Source organism: Thamnophis sirtalis, unplaced genomic scaffold (assembly GCF_051295495.1).
Source record: "Thamnophis sirtalis isolate CommonGarterSnake01/CBP01778 unplaced genomic scaffold, rThaSir2_p1.2 scaffold_2, whole genome shotgun sequence".
Taxonomy (NCBI): domain Eukaryota; kingdom Metazoa; phylum Chordata; class Lepidosauria; order Squamata; family Natricidae; genus Thamnophis; species Thamnophis sirtalis.
The window spans coordinates 135,101,617-135,124,422 of NW_028261382.1; the positions used below are offsets into that span (position 1 = coordinate 135,101,617).

Consider the following 22,806-nt stretch of genomic DNA (forward strand, 5'->3'; position numbering starts at 1 on the left):
AGGGGTTAGTAACCAATGACGTTGCCAATGACTGACATTATAAATTACTGTATTTTGCTATTATAGCTTCTCTTCTGTTTCCCTGTATATTTGCCTAAAAGCAATTGTTTTTTGTTACAATTAAATGTTCAATAAAGGAGAACTACATCCTGGTGAAGGAAAGGAAAAAGTTATATTTAGGTGATCAGAAAATTCTTCAAGGTATCTTTTTCTACCCATCCAGCCTTCCAGATTTTATAGTTGGGAAACTGATTTCTTGTTGGAAAAGAGTCCATTTTAATGGTATATTACACATACTGTTAAATATTGAATACTATGTAAACATCTTGTTTACACAAAAAGGAACTTGTATTGATAAAGCCCTGCAGCTTTGCCATCAGTAATATTTGTATTTTTTCCTTCCAAATAAATGTGAAGGGGTTAACAAATCAACAAATTTGTACTACACTTAATACAGTTCAGACAGAATTTAGTTCCATAATGAAATTCAATGAACATGCCATTTCTACTGCAATGAAAAAGAAGCATCATCAAGAAAACTCCAGAGATTTAATTATTAAAGACAATTTATTCATTTCACAAAATATCCATCTTCACAAATACTTCATTAGAATCATGATAAAAATATAATTTTTGTCATCTTAAGTCATGAACATAAATACATTTATAGAATTCACTATTGACATTTGGGAACACATATATACATATTAAAAAAACAGCATTTTAGAACAAATGATTAGATAAAATTTGTGGGCTAGAAGTAAAGCAGCAATGAATTTAAATTCTGGGTAGTCCCTAAACGTCTATTGCATGTCTAAGAACAATAAGCCACAGTATTTTATTTGATTACATTCAGGTCATATTTCTCAAATCTTGCAGAAGTCTTGAGGTACTTTTTCAGAGAAAAATAATAACCCAAAAATAAATTTTGCCTCAGTACCATTAAATGTACTCTAAATTATATGTTTAGCTATACTCTGAAGCTGTCATGAAAATTTACTGTGGTAATATATTTCCAAATTTAGAGGTTATCAGTAATGTATCAATAATTAAACAAAGTAGGAATTGTTTTCACAATCAAGTATGAATATAAAAGTGCAATAGTGAAACTTTTGAAAGGCACAAACAGCTTTAAAACAAGTTTATTTAGCCATGGGCAGTTGACAGCCCCTGCCAATTGAATGTTATGCTCTTCTCAGAAGTTGGTTTAGCTTGACTTGACTGCTCAGCCATGAGTCTTCTAAGAGTTTCTGAAGTCCCGGGTCTAAGCCATGGCTCAGTTGCCACAGAATCAATCGAACTGGATCTTCTGCCATCTCTAGGAAGTAATTCCTTCAGGATGTCGTCACCATTCCCCAATGAAATGTCATCAGCTTGAGGAAAACAAATAAATGTTAATATATGAAGTCATACTTCGTATCCTACCATATATTTCAGTGACCAAATTATTCATTCTTCAGTATTACAGAGGACTTCTGTGGAATAAAAATGCAGCAAGATCAGCACAACTTGCCCAATTGGGGTACTTCAGATTTTCAGTATTTCCTTATTCTGGAGTGACTGGTCAAATAATGCTACTTGACACAGAAGGATGGGAAATGGCGTTTCTAAGGTAAGTATGAAGGTGATCAAAACCAACTGCATACTAGGCCTTAAAACAGCACTGGAGGACCCAACTCCCCTTTTTGCCATATTTCTTACATACACCTGTATGCAAAACTTCAGGCACTCCTGGTCACATAGGGACTTCATGATCAATTTGGAAAATTATTTCAAGGTTGACTTGCTGAAATAACCAATCTTTCTTTAGGTTTCAATTACTTGCTGACTATGGTGAAGACTAAGAAAAAAATTCTGCTAGAATGGCCTGAAAACTAGTCAGATGTACAAAACAGAAACCAGGAGTCACCATAAATGACCTACTGACATTTAGTTGACATTGGTGTCCCTATCCATAGAAGAACATTATTTATACAATAATGATTTTGCATGGGAGAATTATCAAAACAGCACTTTTCTTCAATGTCATCATAAAAGTCAACATCTCAGGTATGCAAAAGAAAACTTACAAATCTTCACTCTTTTGACACAGAAGTTTTTGGCCACAACAACGTAAGACACTTTTAGAAAAAACAAGATGAAGCATTTGAAGAAAAAATACCTTGCCAACAAAATATATAGGAGGCTCTATGATGCTCAGGGATTGTACAGCAGCCAAGGGTACAAGAAATATTGTATGCATGGAGGGAAGAATAGATTTATCTATATATAAAGGTATCTATATAAAACAAATTAGTACTAACTAATAAATTACTAAAAGTGTAAAATTAAAAGATAATTAACCCCAGGCAAACAAAAATCTGCATATGCATCAAACTGGATACTTTTCCAGTCCTTTCTAAAACATATAGGTGGAGGTTCGGAGCACCAATCTGTGTATACGAAAGACAAGTATCACATTTGAGTATTTTTGGGTCTATGGTTTCATATCTAATTCAAAAAGATGGATGAATAAATTAATTTTAATCAAGCCAATCAATAAACACAGTCAAACTACAATAAAGATTCTTCTTGAAATTGCAGCTTCAGTAATAAATAATTATGTCAAATTTGAAAATAGGTCCAACTCAATATAGACTCTTAGGAGGTTTTAAGACTCTATACTATACAGAATTTCACCTAGGAGCAATATATACCACTGAGGTTCCAAAGAAAGAATAATTTTCTTGGTTTGCAGAAGCTGTTTTTTTTAAAAAAATGATTGAAAAAATCAAATGTTTGAATAGCACATGGTAGCATTCACCAAAGAAAAGCTTCTCTATGCACCCAGAAGAGCTTCTCTATGAACAGAAATCTTTTTTGGCATTTGCTGCATTGAGAAACTGGAATTCAAAAAGGATCTTCAAATATCTATGAGTCTATCTAAAAGATAACTAAAAGAAACTAAATTTTGTCAGTTACTCACCCTGACTATCACTTCCTTTCTACAAAGAAAATGTCAAAAATCAGTCCAGATTTTGGTGATGGAATATGCTAACCTATCAAGAAAGAATATATGATATTTGCAGGAAAATCTTTTTCAACATCTCATTGGTTTCTTTATGGTGATAGTACCTGCTATATAATGCTTCCTGGTGAAGGGAAATTTCAACACATTTGTAGACTGCATAAAGCGGGGTGGGGGAGATCAAAATTATCTTGGAAGAATGGTAAGCCTGGCTCAGAAAAATCCCAGTTGAAATTTCAAATAAAGACATACAAATTTGAGAAAAGCCAATTTGCATTCTGACTGGAGGAGGATAGTCAGGAAATTTAAAGAACAAGTTAAGTCACGGGTGTCAAACTCGCCATGTTACATTGATGTCATGCAACATATCACGAAAGTTTTTGCATTCGCTGTGCTGGGGTGGGCATGGCCTGCGTGTGATGCATCCAGCCCATGTGCAGCCAGTTTGACACCCCTGAATTAAGTAGTTAAGGCTAGTTTCAATGCAATCAATGATAAGTTGATTATAAATCAGATGCATGCTGCAACAAAGGGTTAAGATGATGTTTACTGATTGATCACAGAATTCCAGTGAGAAATTCAATTTATAATTCCACTAATGGTAATCCAGAAAAGGAGGCAATTCTACTGATTGTATGCATCCTATATATTCTGCATCATTAGTCTTTCTATTCCTCAAAACTTCAGATCGAATTGCACAAGTGTATGGCTATCTCATAACAATTATTAGCATTCATCAGAGCCAGTTAGCTTTTCTCAAGTTGGCCACTGAAGTAGTTCCAAAACTGTACTACTGCTGGCATTCTATATAATGGAATGTGGCAATGTCCTTGGAAAAGAGGAAGAGCCTGTTTTTCAGCCTACAGTGTGAGAAACAAAATTTGAGTCTGACGGAAGAGGAGTGGTGAAAGCATCTCAGAAGGGACTCTTCCTGCTTTTGGGGAGAATAACAATGAACATAGGTAGGATTACTTTTATGCTTGTAAGATTGATGTCAGCTTTGCAACGTAGTCTAGACAAGAAACATAACCAGGAGTACTAGATCTGTCTTTATTAGCAATAGCAATAGCATTTAAATCTACAATATGTACTGCTCCATAGTGCTTTACAGCACTAAGCAATTTACAGTTCAACATATTGTCTCAAACAATCTGGGTCCTCATTTTACTGACCTTGAAGGGATGGAAGGCTGAGTCAATCTTGAGCTGGTCAAAATCAGACTCCTGGCTGTAGGGCAGAGTTAGCCTGCAATACCGCATTCTAATCACTGTGCAACCACGGTGGTGGTAGTAGTAATATTGCAGTATTACAAGATTATTAGAGGATTACATTAACAGAATCTGCAAGTTTGGAAATACTCCTTATTTACTTCACTTTTAGGCTCCCCAAAATTAGGGACAGTTATCCATTATATAGACTGCAGCTCTTCCCCCATGCCCCAAGGTGATTCCTACATACCCTTACATCCTGTTCTTTTCCCCTGATCCTTGTCCTTTCCTTTTTTTATTCGTGCACTTATTGTAAAAACAAAAGCAAACAGCCCTGTGCCAGGTCATAAGTGTCTGGGAAACCAAGTATGAGCCAGCTAAGGTTGGCAGTCTGACATCTATAATCTCAAATTGAAAAATTAAAGGTAAAGGCTGCAAAGCTGAAGAAAAGATGCTCATTGAAATCCCTCCACATAGTATCATAGTAGAGGCCATACTCAAATTCTGTATCGAAATGTTATCAGAACATGTTCTAAATGTGGATTGTATCCAACTCTGAGCATCATACTTTGAGGGGGTTAGCATTAAAATATATGACTGGTATAAATACAACAACATACAATACAGCCATACAACAACAAAATTGATGGGATTGGGTGTCTCTTGCCTCAAGAAGAAAAGGACTGAAGGAAAATATGGTGATACTACTCTTCATAGCATTTAAATATCTTATGCATAAGACTGAAATATTTGTGTATGGTGATCTAGAAGTGAAGACTCAGTCTAATAAGATTAAATTAAGGAAAATATATTTCAGATGATGACTATTAAGAACAGTAACAGTAACAGCAAGGTGGCAATGAAATCAATAACTGGGAGAGACTCTCCCTCACTGGAAGCCTCTACCTTTAAATTACCTTCATACAATTAGACTTAAAGACCTCTTAAAATTCGGTAGGTCTGTCTGTGATATAAATATAGGACTACATTCAAATGAATCCAACAGTGAAAGGAGGCTACAACTAACTTGTTGCCTAAATTGATCTGCAGCTACCTGTTTTTTTCTGCTTTAGTCGTTTCTTCTTTTAATTACAAGGCTACAAAGAAAATCCAGAGCAATTACCCCCACCCACACCATTCCATTTTATATGTTAATGCACTTGCGTATGTTAAAAATCTGAATGTGGGAAGGAAGAGTAATGCAATGCAGCACTCTTGTGTTCTGTGCAGTTTAGCCTTGGTAGCACATTAGCCATGTATTCTGGGTGTGCAGTATATATGAAATACTTTGCCCTTGGCTAGCATTTCCCATCCAATGGGTACCAACTGTGCAGGTCATCTTCCAAGAATCCATGGCTAGTTTCTAGTTTCTCAACAATTTCTGAGAATCCTACAAGATGAGCTGCAAATATCTGAAAGCTACCAAGTTTGGGAAAAGTTAATCTAGATAAAGTTTGCTCACACTGTATTAATCAGTTCTTCCAAATCTAACAAAATGTTTAATTCTTCAATAATTTCTGTCCTAACATTCAATAAAGCGATCATACCTATATGAGCAGCATTCTTATGTAGTTCATTTAATCTTTGCAGTCTTTCTTCATTTCTGACTTTTAATTGATCTATATTGAGACTAGAATTTGAGTGGAGAGAGCTGTTGTCCAATTGTGGTGGTGGAGTCACCCTATAAAAAGCATCATCCTGAAGATACAGAGAATTTGATTGAATTATTATGAAATGCTTATCAAGTCAACATTACTGGAATTGCCAAAATAATCAAAAATTTGCACATCACACAGAAATATTATAAAGAAAATGCTAGTTACTTCATCAGGAGAGGGAGGGAGGGAGGAAGAATGAGAATGAGAATGAATTTAATTGAATAAGGTGTATTAAAATAAACAGTTGGTAGAATTTTACTTCAACAAGACTTAGGTGCACAAAGCACCAATGGGGAAAAAATCCAATAAATTCCTTTACCTTCTTCTCTCTCCTTCTTTCTCTTGCCGATACAGGGGGTGAAGGAGTTGTATAGTAGTGATGCTCTTCTAAAATTGGATAAGTTTCACCATCCGTATCTAGGAGAAGCAAGTGTCAAAAATATAAGTTCATACTGGATTTTTAAGCAATAGTGAAATTGTAAAGCTAGTTTTTGAACTATATTAGTTAACCATAAAAGGTAATCCTGAACTTACGACCATTAATTTAGTGATCATTCAAAGTTGTAATGGCACTGAAAAAATGACTTATGACCATTTTTCACACTTACAACCATTTCAGCACCCCTATGCTCATGTGATCAAAATTTGGATGCTTGGCAACTGGTTCATATCTAGGATGATTGCAGTGTCCTGAGGTCCTGTGATCACCTTTTGTGACCTTAAGCAAAGTCAATGAGGAAGCCAGATTCACTTAACAACAGCAGTGATTCACAACAACTGTGGGAAGAAAGGTCATAAAATGGTCTAAAACTCACTTAACAATTGTCTTACTTACCAACAGAAATGTTGGGTTCAATTGTGGTCATAAGTTGAGGACTACTGTATTATGAAAAAAACTAGACCGAAAAAGTCTCCAGTAGCTTCATTCATTGAAGAGCTGTAATTTAGAAGATGCTTCAACACACTACATTCAAACTGCTATCGCTATACCTCCAAATAATGGAAAACTATTAAATGTATCAATAGAAACTCAAAAAACTGAAATATCTGACAATCAATTGATTTTATTCCTACAAATATAGGATGATATATGCCTTTCAAACAAACAATAAATATTAGCTGTAACTAAAATGCTGCATAAACCTGAAGGGAATGCAGCAACACATACAAGATAGCTCTTCTTGATAAGTAGTCTGTCAAATATAAAAATACTAAAAAGATAAATTCACCAATAAAAGCACTCTCAGATTCCAGGAGTGATGTTTTCATAAGTCCATCTGAGTCTGCATCTCTAATCTACAAATGAAAAGCAACAGAAAACTCAAGTCAAATCAACAGTCTATTTTGTTTAACATTGATAATAGTTTTCTATTATTCCTACTTGTTCCTATAATAGCCTTCCAATCTAGTAAGTCAAGCTCCAGTAATCTGGATCTTGACTTAATATATTACTGAATAAATGTAATGCAGTACTGAAAAGTTACCTTTTAAAAAGCAAGCCACAATTTCATTTCCATATATCTTTCATTTTGCACGTATTTAATCTACTCTGAAAATAACTATTCATTCAGAATAGATTTTACTAAGTGAAGGAATAAAATAAAGTTCCAATGAATCACAGCAAAGATGTATTTATCCAATCAACAAGATGCCTCTGTGCAGCCACAAGCAGGGTGGAAGTGCGATAGAATCTGTACAGGTTCACTTGGCACTGAAGGAGGAAAAACCCTAATAGTGAAGTCAATTAATAACTATCAAGACTACTAGCCAGTAGTCATGTACCCCTTTTAAAGGATTAATTTATCTAATCTCTTCTCTAATTGGCAACTATCCTGTTTTGTAATAAATTTCAATTTAACTACAAACAGTTAAAGAGCTACTTTCTTTTCATTACCATTCTAGGCACACACAACACTGAAATCCAGTATAGCGAGAATGATTTCTATCTTATTTCTCTAATATTATAATGTAATCTTTTTCTGTGTCTCCTTATTAAAAGTAAAATTTCATTTCAGCTGAACTCAATGTGTTATGAATATCTCTCTTTGGTTTTCTTGGAAACAATTTGGAAGTGAACTTTCAGTGCCTTTCAATAGTTGAAACTTTCCTAACAATGGATCTACTTCAATGGATCATTTTGGTTCTCCTTTGTGCAGCTTTTCCTACTCTACTATTTTTATTTCAACGTGAGATATCTTTAATTTTCTATGTGTCAGCTTATCTGATATTCACATCTCCAGTTTGCAAAAAATACAAAATAATGATATCAATTATGATCAAATTCATTTTGATCAAATATAAGAGTTAAACATATCCAACTCTCATTACTGAGGAAACATTTTAACATTTTAAAATTGTTTTTTAAAAGATAACTAAAGATCCTTTAGAATACTCTTCCAGGTTTCAGCCTTCAAATTACAGTGAAATGTGTAAGAATGACACAACTATTCAATACTGTTAATAAGTGTTCACGATATAAATCCCAGCCCACACTGACCTCACTGTTGCTTTTCAAAGGCACTGTTTACCGAAGCCTTTGAAAATTATACATGCAACCCATGATACCACCTTAACTTAGACAAATTAGATACCCATTAAAGAAGTCATAGAGACAACTAGGTGGGACCTGCACAGAAAAACCTAGCACTATAATCCTCATTAAAAAAAGTGAAATCTCTAATGAAACTGAATATAAAAGGCAAAAGTTCAAGGAATATGAATTAGTACATGTGCACAAAATTATTATTTCCAACAAGGAATAAAAAAAAATGAGTAAGTTTATTGTATTGTTACTCACCAATCCTTTGTCTCTTGGTCTGATGCTAGATACCGGCTCATCAAAATCTAGGGAACCTAATAAAGCAAATATATTGATAAGAAAAATAGAATTAAAAACCAAAGGACCCTGACAGTGTTCCATAACACTAGAATTCAGGAATGTAATAAATATTATCAAAGCCATGCATTCAAAATCACACCAACAGCAGGAGAATTTTACTGAGAAATGGTAATGTTAATTATTAAAATAACATGCTAATAAACAAAAATTGATAATGAAACAGGAATAAAGTAGAAAATTTAATGTTATCACCAAATCCTGTAATTTATTAGACATTTATTGAGGAAATTATGTACAAATAGGATTTTCCTTTTTAATTCCTTTTTAAATAAGTTATTGATCAATATTCAGCCAATTTGCAACCCCCAAAATATGGGTATTGTATTAACATAGTATTTTTACATTTGTTCTGCAACTTTATTAATTTTTTGTACCTTTTTCCCTTGAAAATAAGACTTCCCTGGATAATAAGCCCAATTGGACTTTTGAGCGCATGCGCTAAAATAAGTTCTTTCCCCAAAATAAGCCCTCTCCCTGAAAATATTGCCAAACAGCAGCAGCAGCCATTAGGTGACCACTCTCGCCGCTTCCTGCACCTCAAAAATAATAAGACCTCCCCGAAAATAAGGCTAAGCACTTATTTTGGGGGTCAAAATAAAATAAGGCGCTGTCTTATTTTTGGGGAAACACAGTATTTTGTGCAATTCTATATCACAAGATCTAAAAACCCCAATCAAAGATTCTCTTGTTGTTAATTTTGATATCCCAAAATCATCACCAAGATGGAGTCTCCAGATATCTTTTCATAGAATTTGAATACTGTAACTATGAGGAGCATAGGAAGGTAGGGGAAAACCCACAAGCATCAATGGCAGAAAAATACTGCAGCTATTAGCCGTGATATGACAAAACTCAAAGCTAATAGCAATAGGTATCCACTGATCTTCTATTAAGATAATAAATTGTAGGAGATCATCAGGTTGAGCCCGAAGAAGGGGTCAAACAAGTCATCAATCTTGAGTCCCTTTACGCCACAAGAGATCTAAGTCCAGCCCATCTTGAATTCCATTGACTCTGCCCAAATTAGTTTTGACTGTTAGTAGTTCAGATTCTCATATAGAGCATAAGCTTGCAACAAACCTTTATATTCATTTGAACTGCCTGTGCTTCTGATTTTTCCACGCTTGACATAGTTATATTTGGGGTATAACTGGGTATGTGCAAAGACCAAGATAAAGATTGCAGAGTGAAATTAAAACCATGAAAGATCCACCTAGTTTGAGGAGCCCTAGCTTACCTTCTGCATTTCTCCTCATTTTTTTAAGTTTCTTTTTTTGCTCTCTTAGCAATGCTAGCTGCTGAATGTCCAGACTATCATTATTGGTGGGAGGATCAGGATATAAATGTCTTGTTTCTACTCGTGTATCTGAATCTATAACATAAAATAAAGCATTTAGAAGTCTCATATCGTTTTCTTCAAACATACATAACTCTTTGAACAGAAAAATTTGGCAAGGGGGTAGGGGTGGACTAAATACAAATGATCTATATATTCAATGACTTTATTAAACAATTACTATTTGAGATGATTTGTCTTATCTTTTTATGTGCATTTTCAATTGTGTTAAAAATCATTGGCTACACCAGTGTTTCTCAACCTTGGCAACTTGAAGCATTTGCTGGCTGGGGAATTCTGGGAGTTGAAGTCCAGACATCTTCAAGTTGCCAAGGTTGAGAAACACTGGGCTACACTATGGGCTTTTGCAGGATTTCCTAAACCCTCGGTTAGTTTTTATTTTCTTCAAGTGGCTTCATTTTTTGGTGTGTATGCCTGCTTTGCAAAGTTTGGAGATTTCTTGCTTTTTTTATTTATAAGTAGTCCTGTTTGGACTACTTGTTTTTGATAGGTGAAATTAATATTTCGGTTTGTTTTCCTTGTTTACGATTTCAGCCAGCCTATTCTGTTCCTTTCCTTGATCCCAACACTACCCTTCTTTTTTCTTTGTCATCCATCAGGCAATATTCCATACCTACTGTAGTTCCAATTGAACTCTTCGCTGTTTTTTGTTTTGGTTACACTGGGTGTGAGTTATAAAAATATTTTATACTTTGCAAGCTTCAAGTTTCTATTTATGTGCTGATAAATTTTCTCTCTATGTTATTAGCATCACTACATATAGAATAGCTTTTAGAAACTATGAACACAATTCATGTTTGTTTTTACTGTGGTGTTGTGGCCCAGCAGGAGCCGTTGGAGCTGCCACCAGACTCCGACAGCGAGGGGCCCTATGAGTCGGTTCTGGAGGATGTGGAGGATCCTGGACAGGGTTCCGACTCCGAGCAGGCCACAAAGAGACTGGTTGACCACCAGGTGGCGCCTGAGCCTTGGACCAGTGGGGAGGAGACAAGGGAGAATGATCCAGAAGCCAGCAGTGAGTTGTTCCTGGATGCATGTCATCGAAGAGCTACTAGGCGTCAGGAACAATTATGCAATTACAGGAGATGATTGTATTCAGCTGGTACAGGTTAGGCTACTCTCCAGACTATAAAAGCTACTTGTGCACACGGCCCTCTTTGTAGAAGTCAACGCAGGATTGAATGTTGGAGGACAGTTCTGTGAGTAAAGGCTTGGCTGGATTGCTGCCAAGCCTTATCTGTGTTTATTGCTGCCTGAGTTTGTCTGAGTTGCTGCCAAGGTCTTTATCTGTTTGTTTGCTTGGCTTTCAGCCATCAAGGTTTTGGTGTTTTGCTAATTAAAGTACATTCCAATTAAGCTTGTCTCGGCATTCGTTACTGGACAGAGGAGGGGGTCAGAACACTGTGGTACACACAGAAATGCTGAAAAAATGATTTTGATGCTTGTTGCTTCATTCTTTGACATCATTTCAGAGTTTGTCAACTAACCTTTATATTTAAGTTCATTAAATTCACGGAAATTCTGTAGATTAATAGGATCAGCAATCTCCTTTGAAGATGGTCGCCTTACTGGAGCTTGCATGCGGAGTCTGGCCATTTCAAATACATCCAAATTCTGTTTATCTTTTTTCCTATGAAAGTTACCAAATCATGCAAAAAGATGATCCAAATTTCGAATATATACAAGTTCACTTAAAATCAAAAGAAAATTTAGAATTAAACAGATGATAAAAATGGGTCTAAAACAAAATGAAAAAATGTTCCAATTTTGTGAATTCTAGAAAGCCAGTTATAAAAGACATGGAGAACCCAATTTTTACAATTTACTAATTACAAACACTACATGCAGCAATACCTATGACAATATGCATTGCCATGCATTATTTTAGGTTTTAGGTTATTTTAGGCAAATAGTTTCCATTAAAGTTTAGCTATTAATGGTAGCTATAAATTAAGAAATACAAATAATCTCCAAGATGAAAAAGTTAAATATATCAAGTATTTCATTAAATAAAGCAGCCAGGGAGGAAACTGTTTAATTATGTCTTGGAAAAACTTGAATCTCCAATCTAAATACAAATGATTAAAAATGAACCAAATTAAGAAATTGCTTAAATCTAGGAATGTCTATTTGAAGCCATCAACACACTGATTGTATCAGTTAGCCCCCGGATGGCAAACCTATGGCACACGTGCCAAAGGTAGCATGCGGAGCCATTTGTTAGGGCATGTGAGGCGTTGCCCTGTCAGCTGGCCAGCATGCATGTGTGCGCTGGCCAGCTGACTTTAGCCTTTTTTTGAGGCCATTTTTCACCCTCCCCAAGCTACAGAGGCTTTATAGGAGCCTGGGGAGGGCAATAACAGCCTCCCCTGCCCACCTGGAGGCCCTCCGAAGACTTCAGGAGCTTCCCTGAAGCCTCCGGAGTGCAAAAAAACAGCCCTACGGGCAAACTGGAAGTTCGGGAATGGACTTCCGGTTTGCTCGTAGGGCAGGTTTAAGCCCTCCGGAGCCTTCAGGGCCTTCTTGAGGCTTCCCTGAAGGCTCCAGAGGACGAAAAACGACCCTACGAGTAAACCGGAAGTCACTTCCGGTTTGTCCGTAGGGCCGTTTTTAGTTTTCTGGAGCCTCCAGGGACCTTCAGGATGCTTCCCTGAAGGCTCCAGAGGGCTTAAACTGTCCCTACGAGCAAACCTAAAGTCCGTTCCCGAACTTCCAGTTTGCTCGTAGGGCCGTGTTTTTGCGTTCCGGAGGCTTCAGGGAAGCTCCTGAAACATCCGGAGGGCCTCCGGAGGGGAGGCTGTTTTCACCCTCCCCAGGCTCTTATAAAGCCTCTGGAGCCTGGGGAGGGTGAAAAAAGCATGCACAAAATGGGGGGGGGGGAGAGCGCCTGTCATGCACGCATGTGCACTGTAGGTCGCACATTGCATTATGGGTGTGGCACACCCACGCACAACCCCCCTGCACTCCTCCCGCTTTTGGCACGTGAGCCAAAAAAGGTTCGCAATCGCTGAGTTATCCCTCACCTTGACAATATGGGTTTGTTTGGTTGTTATTGTTTAACTATAAAGCAGAATTTCTTTAGATCATAAACTACTTCGGAACCAGATTCATCACAGTCCTATCTGATATTCCACCATGGAGCAGCTCCAGAAGAAAAAAACTATAGAAAGTTTTTCCTTTAATTTTCTATAGAATGTATTTTTGGTCTCTCCTAATGAAAGGATACCAGTTCACATACAAAACTACGTGTGGTAAAGTATATATGGTAATGTATCTGTCGTAACAAAACATAGAAAACCAAAAGACCAAATACTGTCTTCAGATACTTTTTCATTCTAAAATGTTTAACTCCATACAAGTATCCTTACTGCTAATTAAAGCAGGGGCCCCAACACCTGGGCTACGGTCCAATATCAGGCCACGGCCTGTTTTGGAATCGGGCCGTGGAAGTGGCAGGAGAGCACACATGCACAGCTCCACTTGCATGAGCCAAGGTGGCGCAGTGGTTAAATGCAGCACTGCAGGCTACTGCTAGATCAGCAGTTCAGCGGTTCAAATCTCACCGGCTCAGGGTTGACTCAGCCTTTCATCCTTCCGAGGTGGGTAAAATGAGGACCCAGATTGTTGGGGGCAATATGCTGACTCTCTGTAAACCGCTTAGAGAGGGCTGAAAGCCCTATGAAGCGGTATATAAGTCTACTGCTATTGCTATTGCTATGAGCAGCAGGCAAGTGTGCTCGTATAAATGGAGTTGCACATGCGCCCACCCTTCACTCACACACAACCATCTCCTCTCCCCACCCCAAGCTGGAAAGGTTAGGACCTGCTGAATTAAAGTATTCATTACTTTCCCAAGAAGAAATGTGTATTTTATCAAACGATTTGTAACAAACCAAACTCTTTACCCTTTCCCTGGCATTTCATCATCATCACTGTGTACTCTAAACAACTGTTCCTGTAGTCGTCGCTCTTCACTGCGGAGCTGCTTTCTCATCTCCGAAAGTTCATTTATTACATTCTTTTTTTCTTCTGCAAATTCAGTATAACAATAATTAGGTACAGAATGCCTAGTATTCATTCTCCTTTAGAAATATTTATTCTGGTCATTAACACAACCAAAGTAAGAAGAGTTATAGATTTCTTACCATATGCACGTAACTGATTTCTTCTAGCTGGCACTGGCGGGGATTGAGCTCTGGGGACATCCTAGGAAAAAAAATTAAATTTACATTTATCTTGGGGAAAAATTTTCATCCATAAGAGGGGAAATAGCTCACTTTTACTGGCTTTGCTGTCATGCATTCTAAGGCCTGATTACATATGATACTAACAATATAATTCATATTCAAGTAATTTTTAAATTAAATATTAAATATTGAAGGGGGAAACTATAACCAGGAAAAAGAGATATAATCCTTCCTTTCTCAATTACATTATCAATAACCATAACCCAGTCCTTTCCATAACATTTAGTATTAAGAAATGAATAATCCATTGGTTTTAATGATAGATATTTCCTTAATTTTAAATGCTGCATGGGAAGGATGTTCCTTTTTTAAAAAAAAGAAATACGTCTATCTATATTAACTTCCCATTCCTATCAGCCATTTAATTTTTAAAATTATTATTAACCACACTGTAGAATTACACATTCTTAGAACCTCTAAGTCATGGAACATATGCTACAAGCTGAAGAAAGCAAAATTAGACTTAAAGTTGCCAGGTTTGGAAAATAGTGCTCTAAACTGTAGCTAAGATAAAGTCAATAAAATTATTAAACATTACTAAGGAGAATAAATATATAAATTAATATGTTGATGTGCCCTTTCCTCAAGTAACTTACAATTTTTCAAGAACACAATTAGGAAATATAACACTAAAAATAATTCCTGAATTACACCTGTCTAATAAGCAAACATACCTGTGTGTAATAAGACAAACGACTCTCCATCAGAACTTTTCTTCCTTCTTGTACTAATGGTTTACTCTGAAGAGTTGGTATAAGAGGAGAAGGTTGTCTAGAAATCTGATAAACAAGAAAACGGGCAGATGAAAATGTACATTTCTAAAACTGACCTCAACAAGTACAATAGTTAAACTATCAATTAAAAAAATCATTATAATTTTCTTTTGATGTAATATTAATGAATGTTCTGATTTGACTATATTTATTTTTAAAATGATAACAAGGGTTTTTTAAGGAACATATTTGTGAAAACTCACTGTTAAATAATATATAGAATCTACATTTTTGGAAGCAAAAAACAGTACTGACTAATGTTTGCATTCTATCTTGCTAATACTAATGGAAGTTCAAGTTTCGGATTAGTTTTGTATTAAAAAAATTAAACATTCTATTAAAAATTAGAATACACAAAAAGGAAAAACGTGGCAGAAACCCTGCTCTACCATAAAACTCAATGAAGGTAAATACATTTATGTAGAGATGGCAGCGCCGTATTTCTTGATGCTCTCTGCCCCCAAATTTTTCAGACTGTCGGGGTATAATTCTGGTCATGTTAATTTGAACATGAACAGAACAACATACAATTAGGATATCAGAAACCTAACACTGCAAAATCTTATATTCTTCTCTTGAGGCCACTCTTTCAGAAAGGGGCTTTTATCCCAGACACAGAACTAACGTATGCCTTTCTTCTAACTGGGACTGGAGAAGACTAGATTCTGAGGACATCCCAGGAAAATATTAAAAGGTTATTTAGAAATAAATCACATCCATTAAAGACTGTTCAGTCCCTGTATCTTACTCATCTTTAATTTCCCTGTTTCCTTTTCTTTAATGTCTGATGGACAGAAACTAAAGAATATTGAAAGAAATCATTGTGAATAACGTAAGATTTCTATAGGTTTTTTTGTACTTTGACATTCATTTTGTAATATTTCCTTTTATACTAGTTGGCTATTATAATTCAGGTAGGTAAATTAAGTTTGTGCTATCATTCTATTATATATATGTATATACACTTTCTCAAAATAAATCTCTCATACACCATGGAATGAAAATAATAACTGAAATTTAGCACAGGTTAAATAAAAAAAAATTGAATATAGTCTATAATACTAATAAGACAAATGGACACTATCCTTAGCTCTGAGCATGTGGACAAAAGGAAAAAGAAAAAGCAGAATGGTAAATGGACATTTCTTTTCTGTTTTGCAACTATCTTGCAAATTTTTATCAATACATAAACAATGGCTGTGTGGATCCAATAATCCATTGCCCAGACCACTGGGCACAAGTTCTCACTAACAGAGAGACTTAAAAGTTCTCCCTACCCTATTCTTTATCCATACAAAGTGCATTTGTGAAGTGTATGTGTAAACCTGATGTTCAATTAATACAATATTGAAAGAAAAACAAATGTTCTGATGTGACAACCACCAAATAGGACTTGGCCCATTATAGAATGAAATTCCATCAGTTATGCTGTGATCAGCTAAGCCTCAACAGCACAACCCAATGAAAGCTAAGTCTGTTTAATATATTTACCAATGTTCTATACTACTCTGAACTCTTACGAATTATGCTGCTAAATATTTTAGATGCACAAAGTTGAATTTACATATTCAGACCTTAATCTAGAGAATGTCTGCAGTAATTCTTAACTTACAAGTGGTCATTTAACAATCTTTCAAAGTTATGACAACCTCGGAAAGGCTGCTTTATGGGCTATAAAGCACTTCCAGCCCAGAGGTGCTATTCTGCTGGTTCGCCCCAGTTCGAGCAAACCGGTAGCAGTGGCAGGAGGCTCCGCTCACCCACCCAGACATCATCACAGATGTTCTGTGCATGTGCAGCAGGTTCTGTGCATGCGCAGAAGTGCCCCATGTGTGCACCCAGTTCCAAACCGGTAGCAAAGAGAAAACCATTACTGTTCTGGCCACCATAAATCATAGTTTGCATCCTCTCCTGCAGTCACATGATCATATTGCAGGCAAAACAGCACACAGTGAACTGAAGAAGCTTTTTGGATGAAAAGTGAAATGTCTTCAAAGGAAAAATAAGGAAAGTCCAACTGCCTTTTGAAAAAGCACCTTTGGGGGCCCCAAATTTAAACATTCCAATGTTCTATGCCATTAAGAGATTTTTTTTAAATAATATGTACAGTAAGTTGTTTTGCAATTTCTTTTACAATAATTATTGGTGCATTGGATTCAAACATCAAACTAGGAGCTATTCTTATTGATGTCCTAGAAACCATGCAGTTTTGAGAGTGAAGCATTTTGAGATGTGCTTAGAACTGCAGTTTGGAATTCTATGGAGATGGATCTAAGGTAATAAGGACAGACTTTAAGATTTTGTTTTTAAATTACCTTCTCATCAATAAAATAGTTTTTAATTTCAACATCCTGTTTATTCTTTTCTTCTTCCTCTATCTTTCTCCTTTCAGCTTCTTTCCTTCTTTCTTCAGCTAATTTATATAATTCTTCATTTTTTAATCTTTGCTATAAAGATAAAAATGGAATGACAAAAAACAAATTTAATGTTGATGGCATAACAATTGATCAAACTGCATCTCTGAAGTCTTTTCTTGCACTGCAAAGAATGAGAAAGCCTATTCATATGTAATATTACCAAGTGCCCACTTAAATATTTATGTGAGAGATTTGTAAATCAAACTGATATATTTAAAATCTTTTCATTTTATATAAATTGCATTACATATATTAATTAAATTACTTGCTGTTCTCCACTTAACAGGAGTTCTCCAATTAAGGAATAGAAATACACATTTTCTTTACTCATGTATTAATTAAAGTGAAGTTGGAATACTAGTGAAAAATAAGTACATTTTACCTGCTCATTAATCAGACAGAAGTGTACAATCAAGGAAGATGTCTTTTGACAACTTCCTATGACAAAAAATATGGAGTTTGATTTAAAAAAAAAACTGATGTAAGGAATTATTACAGAAGTAGTAATTTATTGTCTCATTTTTGGGATAATAAAAGGAAGCAACTATTCTCTTCATTGCAAAAATCAATCAAATTAATTTATAATCATACCTCATCTTCTTTCCTTCTCCTCTTTTCCAGTTCCTCTTCATACTCTCTCTGTATTCTAGCTCTCTGCTCAACTAACTTTCTTTCTTCCCTTTCTTCTTCAAGCCTTCGTTTTTCACGTTCTTCATCTTCTCTTCTTCTTTTTTCCTCTATCTGGAAACAAAATATCATTTGTTTGCTGTTTTCATAAAATTGATTAGACTGGCTAGATCATTATGATGAACTGCTTATCAATGAAAGTCTTTTCTCTCCACAGCAATCTTAATCACTGGATTGTGTCAATACATGCATCTACTATGAAAACCATTGCATCTCTTAGTATTTTTTATGAAGGTTAGTAGTTATAGTTAATTAACCTTGAATATCCTCATAAAGAAAAAGAGAAGCAATTGGAATCTCATGATCAGGAATGTAGATAGAATTGTGGAATTTTGTGAGGAAGATTAATGGAGGAAAAAGGCAAGGAAAAAAAACACTGATCACATCAAGGTTAGTTTAAAGGTAAAGGTTCCCCTCACACATATGTGCTAGTCATTCCCGACTTTAGGGGAGGGTGCTCATCTTTGTTTCAAAGCTGAAGAGTCAGTGCTGTCCGAAGACATCTCTGTGGTCATGACTAAACACAAAAGGCACACAGAACATTGTTACTTTCCCACCAAAGGTGGTTCCTACTTTTCTACTTGCATTTTTACATGCTTTCAAACTGCTAGGTTGACAGAAGGTGGGACAAGTAATGGGAGCTCACTCTGTTACGCGGCACTAGGGATTTGAACCGCCGAACTGCCTAAGTTTCTGATTGAAAAGCTCAGCATCTTAGCCACTGAGCCACTGTGTCCCCAAGGTTAGTTTAGGTTAAGTGAAAAGAAAGAGGCCTAAATGATGAAAATACAACAATTCCTAAAGAATACAAATATAGCAATAGTAACTAGTATGAAGATGAAAGTCAATTTGGAAAGGAATGGTCCCAATATGTTGAAAGTATGATAAATACGTGACTAGCTGCTTATTGTGTACAAGTTATGCATTTATGCACAATGTAATAAGCTATCAGAGAACAGCCCATTTTATTGAGACCCAAATTCTAAACTATGTGTGCTCAGACAACCAGTAAGCTACACTGATAATACAAGTAGCCCTTGACTTATAACAGTTTGTTTAGTGATTGTTCAAACTTACAACAGCACTAAAAAAAGTGACTCGTGACCATTTTTCACACCATTGCAGCATCGCCAAGGTCATGTAATTTACAATTAGATGCTTGACAACTGGTTCATTTTTATGACGGTTGCAGTGTCCTGGGGTCATGTGATCAACCTTTGTGACCTTCTGACCAGCAAAGGCAATGTGGAAGCTGGATTCATTTAACAATCATATGTTACTAGTTTAACAACTGTTGTGATTCACTTAGCAACTGTGGCAATAAAAGTTTTAAAATGGGGAAATTCACTTAACAAATTTCTCATTTGCAATATAAATGTTGGGCTCAATTGTGGTCATAAATCAAGTACTAACTCTAATTTGTAGAATGTAACAGCTTGATTCCATTCCCAGGATGCAGTTTCCTATGCTGTAATGGAGAATGAGGATTGTGGCAGAGAATATCACCTCAAGGATAAAGGAGATGTTCTCATAGAAAGGAACTAGCCCCAGGGTGATGATCTATATCCTCTCATAACTCCTCTAAGAGGTACAGAGTTTTTGATAATATACAATTCACTCATTAAGATTAGTGCCTCATACTGTGTTTCCCCAAAAATAAGACAGGGCCTTATTTTCTTTGGACCCCTGAAATAAACACTTGGCCTTATTTTCGGGGAGGTCTTATTATTTTTGAGGTGCAGGAGGCAGCGAGTGTGGTCACCTCATGGCTGCTGGTGTGTTGCAATATTTTCAGGGGAGGGCTTATTTTTGGGGGAGGGCTTATTTTTGGGGATGGGCTTACTTTAGCACATGCTCTCAAAAGCCTCGTTGAGCTTATATATCCAGAGAGGTCTTATTTTCGGGAAAACAGAATATAATGGTTGCAAATAATGAAGATTAAAATTCCTCCCAAGGAGAAATTTACAACTGAATGTTGTAAACTGAAGTGTTGTTACTCAGGATTTTGACTCTTTCTGAGGATACTTCATTGTATTCTGTCCACTTCTCCACTAATCAGTTTTCATATCCATTGGCACTGGACATTCTATGATGTCTAAACAAATGTATCCTAAGATTTTTCAAAAAGTATTATTTAGAAATTATGATGGGATGATACATTTGCAACTTTTTAATAAACCTAAATTTCCTTATTTTAACCTCATGCATTTAGTGTGTGGCCTTTTGGGGATTGTGTTCAGTATTTGAAATCTGCTACTACTAAATAAAAATACTACTATTTAACCTGTAAACAGCCCAGATCTGCAGCAGTATTTAGAAAATGGAAATAAACTAAATCAGAAATATATTTTTCTTTGTTTAATATTGTTACAAATATACTCACTTGAAAACGAAGAAAGTTCTTATATGACTCTTGTCTCCTTAGATGTTCTGGACTTGGGGGCTCTCCAAAAACATTACCCCGTGCAAAAGGGGATGTTTGTGTATATGTAAAGCCTAATTTTTAAAAAAAGGAGGAAAGTTGTAAACATTGGTAATACCACAAATACTTTTAAGCTGACCTTAGGTATCTTACGCCAAATAATCTATAATTATGCTGTAATTGAATGTACTGATATTACCCAATTTAAGATATATTTGAAATTAACAATTCAAAAGTATTTTTTAAAGCTTTTAAAGAATCAATTTGACTTTTTCTATAATAGGTACCTACCTCCACTGGAAGCAAAAACAAAAGTTATGAATTTGAAAGAACTAAATTTTCCACTACCAATACTAATAAAGATTGCAAAACAGACGACAAAGGGAACTGGAAGTGCAGACATAATATAATATTTGTTTTCGTAGATTTTCACGGGTGTAGGTATGCTGGTCTTGTTGTATTCGGGTTTTTTCAATCTTACATGGGAAAAGACCCGAATACAACAAGACCATAATATAATAATATAATATAATATAATATAATATAATATAATATAATATAATATAATATAATATAATATAATAATATAATATATACTCTTCAAAATAAGAACCTTACAAAAGGGAAAGGCAAGACAAAATGACTGCTAGATAGAAACATGAATATGTACACCCCTTCAACCATATCTTTAATATGCATGGACACACTGATAAGGGAAAAGAAATAGCAAAAAACCCCAAAGCCTTTAATCAATCAACATTTTCTACATTCAAAGGTTTTACTGTGATGGTCTGAATTGTGCCCAAGATACCCTGAGCTTTAGCAATCATATACCAAGAATTAGAACATCTTTAAATTATTTAATATGATGGAGGTGGATTTTCAGGACTACCGCATTTTTCAGACTATAAAATGCTCCGGATTATAAGACACAACTAGCAACAAGAAAACAAAATCTTGTCTCCCAGCAATTTGCCTCCTTGCAGCAAACAGCCTGGTCAGCTTCAGCACAGCCTGATTTAGCACGAGCAGCTGATTGGCAGTTGGATCGGCCTCCCGGAATACCATTGATCAGCTGTTCCAGGCTATGGGGATCACCACCGCCCATCGCCACCTCCATGCACCCCGTTTTTGGCCTCTGCTTGTTCCATTTAAGGCCCAGTCAGTTTTCATAATGTCCACTTTTTCTCTTCAAAACATACTTTAAAAAGCAATAATTTCCATTTCTTCATCCCAAATCATACAAAGGCCCTGAAACTGAGTTGAGTCCAGTTTGTTAAAATGGTAGTTATGTAAAACAGGGTTCCCCAACCCCTGGGCCGCAGCCCACTACTGGCCCATGGTCTATTTGCAACCAGCCATGGGCCAGCACACATGCATGAGCGCAACTCAACTCGTATGAACAGTGGGCCAATGTAGATGTGCCTGTGCACACAACTCAACTTGCAGTTGAGCTGCGGAGGTATACATGTGCACATCAGTCTGCTGCTCATGAACCCAGCTCTCCTCTCCACCCAGCTGGGCACCAAGCAGCAAAGTTTGGGACTGCTGGCATAAAAAATGTTTAAAAATCATGAAAGAGGCATGTCCAAATGCAATCCTGAAGAAGAGTCCAGTATATGACTCTAGGCAGGTTGAGTATTTTTAGGATTTGTTTTCAAATAAGACAATATGATGGAAATTATATTCCACCCAGCGAGATATTTTTATTGTAATTAATGAACATGTTACTCAATCTTCCAGTTGAAAAAAATTCTGCTTTGATTTTTTTTCCTATTTTAGGTATTTGTCTTGCCTCTATAACTGCTCAAAAGCTTCTTGATGATTGTCATTTTTCAATTTCATTTTTTATTGTTATATTGACATTTTAATTGTGATAGTCGCTCAGAGTCACTCATACAAAACGAATGGCCATATAAAAGGAAAAAGATAAACAAATTTGAATTGAGTTTAAAATGCAAACCAGAAATCATAAACCATGAACAATCCAATTGAGAGATGTATGCAATGTAATTTCATTTTAATGTATGCTAATTAGCGTACATTCAAAGTGACAAAAAAGTTATTCTAAGTCTAATTATCCCCATTTGCAATGACTTTTTTAAAAAAAATCATTATTTAAAGTCTTTAT

At 35.8% G+C, this 22,806-nt stretch overlaps 1 protein-coding gene across 8 annotated transcripts in view; it reads right to left on the reverse strand.

Annotated features, from left to right (window-relative positions):
• Nucleotides 1–1,126: 1,126 nt before the first annotated feature.
• Nucleotides 1,127–22,806, reverse strand: part of CSPP1 (centrosome and spindle pole associated protein 1) — a 53,015-nt gene continuing 31,335 nt past the window's right edge. For 7 of the 8 annotated variants that reach the window (XM_087706975.1, XM_087706972.1, XM_087706973.1 and 4 more), the window contains 13 exons: nt 20,637–20,749; nt 18,158–18,307; nt 17,465–17,596; nt 15,051–15,155; nt 14,275–14,335; nt 14,035–14,158; nt 11,617–11,759; nt 10,010–10,144; nt 8,671–8,726; nt 7,103–7,169; nt 6,193–6,290; nt 5,763–5,913; nt 1,127–1,373 (listed from right to left, as the gene is read on the reverse strand). In XM_087706975.1, coding sequence (XP_087563101.1) covers nt 1,147–1,373; nt 5,763–5,913; nt 6,193–6,290; nt 7,103–7,169; nt 8,671–8,726; nt 10,010–10,144; nt 11,617–11,759; nt 14,035–14,158; nt 14,275–14,335; nt 15,051–15,155; nt 17,465–17,596; nt 18,158–18,307; nt 20,637–20,749 — 1,562 coding nt within the window. In that variant the 3' untranslated portion in view covers nt 1,127–1,146. Of the gene's footprint in view, nt 1,374–2,965; nt 3,039–5,762; nt 5,914–6,192; nt 6,291–7,102; nt 7,170–8,670; nt 8,727–10,009; nt 10,145–11,616; nt 11,760–14,034; nt 14,159–14,274; nt 14,336–15,050; nt 15,156–17,464; nt 17,597–18,157; nt 18,308–20,636; nt 20,750–22,806 lie in introns of all 8 variants that reach the window. The other variant, XR_015695625.1, reaches the window with a different exon arrangement.